The following is a 1,366-nucleotide window of genomic DNA, read 5'->3' on the forward strand; positions in this document are numbered from 1 at the left end:
CTCACTGTTCACTGCAGGGACACCCCCCACACACAAACACACACACACCTGGCACAATGCGGCCTGGGCTCTGGCAACAACTTAGTGGAGGGCCCTGGGGGAGGGCACCGAGTGACAGCCCACTACTGCCCCAGGATGCAACGAGTGTCAGGAGACCCTGAATGTCTGCAGCCACGGCAACTGTGTGGACACGGAGGGCAGCTATGTGTGTCTGTGTCCACGCGGCTTCCGGGCCTCAGTGGACCAGACTGCCTGTGTGGGTGAGTGCCCTCTAGTGCCTCCCTACCTGGGCGCCCTGGGGCGGGTGAGAAACCTGGCACTGAGGCCTTGGGTGTAAACAACTAATTGGTCTCCCTGTGTCCCAGTGCCCCCATCTGCAAAATGGGGAGGCGAACAGTGAGAGGTATCGCCCAACCTTCATCCATCCACGTGGAGGGGCTGGGGGCAAGGAGCGGGTCCAGGTCCAGCCTGGGTGGGCTGAGCGGCCTCGGGACCTTTGCTCGGCTAGATGGTGATGAGTGTAGCCGGCAGCCGTGTGGGAACGGGACCTGCAAGAACAGCATTGGCTCCTACAACTGCCTCTGCTTCCCTGGCTTCGCTGCCACGCCCCACGGGGACTGCCTGGGTGAGCCTGCACGGGCTGGCCTCAGTGGGCCCCACTGGTCAGTGCATCCGTAGCCCAAGGGAGAGGCCACCACCCTTGAGAGAAATGACCGCAGGGGCTGGGGTTCTCCCTGAAAAGCAGGTCAGCCACCCTCCATACCCGGCTCTCAGTTGCCAGGGAGCACCCACCCCGGGGATGTGTGTGGGTCATCACAGGGGTTACATGAAGGTTGGTGGGAGGTGAGGACCATGGGGGTGGGGGGGCAGGAGCAAGAGCCCCTGGTGTGTGTGTGGTGGTGGGGTGTTGCTGCTTGCAGGGGCTCCAAGTCAGGCAGCCGGTGCTCGAATCCCAGCTCCACCTCCTACCAGCTGGGCAGCCCCAGACAAATCACTTAGCCTCTCTGTGCCTCAGTGTCCTTATCTATACATACAGTGTCAGTAGCCCCACCCGGCCTATAAGCAGTGGTCCAGGTGGTGAAGGGGTTCGAGCACCTAGTTGCTCACTGGAAGGTTGGCAGTTTGAACCCACCAGCCGCTTTGTAGGAGAGGGTTAAGTTGATATGCTGTAGACTTGCAGCCTCGAGAGCCCTAGGGAGCAGTCTGCCCTGCCCTGTAGGGTCCCTTGTGGGGGGAAGTCAGATACTTGCTGCCAGACTGCTGTCTCATCCCACCAGGGGGGTGGGGGGGGAGGCTCCTCCCTGATGCTAGAGACAATGGGTTACCTCTCTCTGGAGCTTAAGGCCATTAGTTTGGTTCCTGTGGG

At 61.3% G+C, this 1,366-nt stretch overlaps 1 protein-coding gene across 1 annotated transcript in view; it reads left to right on the plus strand.

Annotated features, from left to right (window-relative positions):
- The window catches only part of FBN3 (fibrillin 3), a 51,064-nt gene that overhangs the window by 29,081 nt on the left and 20,617 nt on the right, over window positions 1-1,366 (plus strand). The window contains 2 exon segments of the mRNA XM_013008500.1: window positions 135-260; window positions 509-625. Of these exon segments, the coding sequence (XP_012863954.1) occupies window positions 135-260; window positions 509-625 (243 nt within the window).

The sequence above is a fragment of the Echinops telfairi genome, unplaced genomic scaffold, assembly GCF_000313985.2.
Source record: "Echinops telfairi isolate 266 unplaced genomic scaffold, ASM31398v2 ScPeMD7_36;HRSCAF=134, whole genome shotgun sequence".
Lineage (NCBI taxonomy): Eukaryota > Metazoa > Chordata > Mammalia > Afrosoricida > Tenrecidae > Echinops > Echinops telfairi.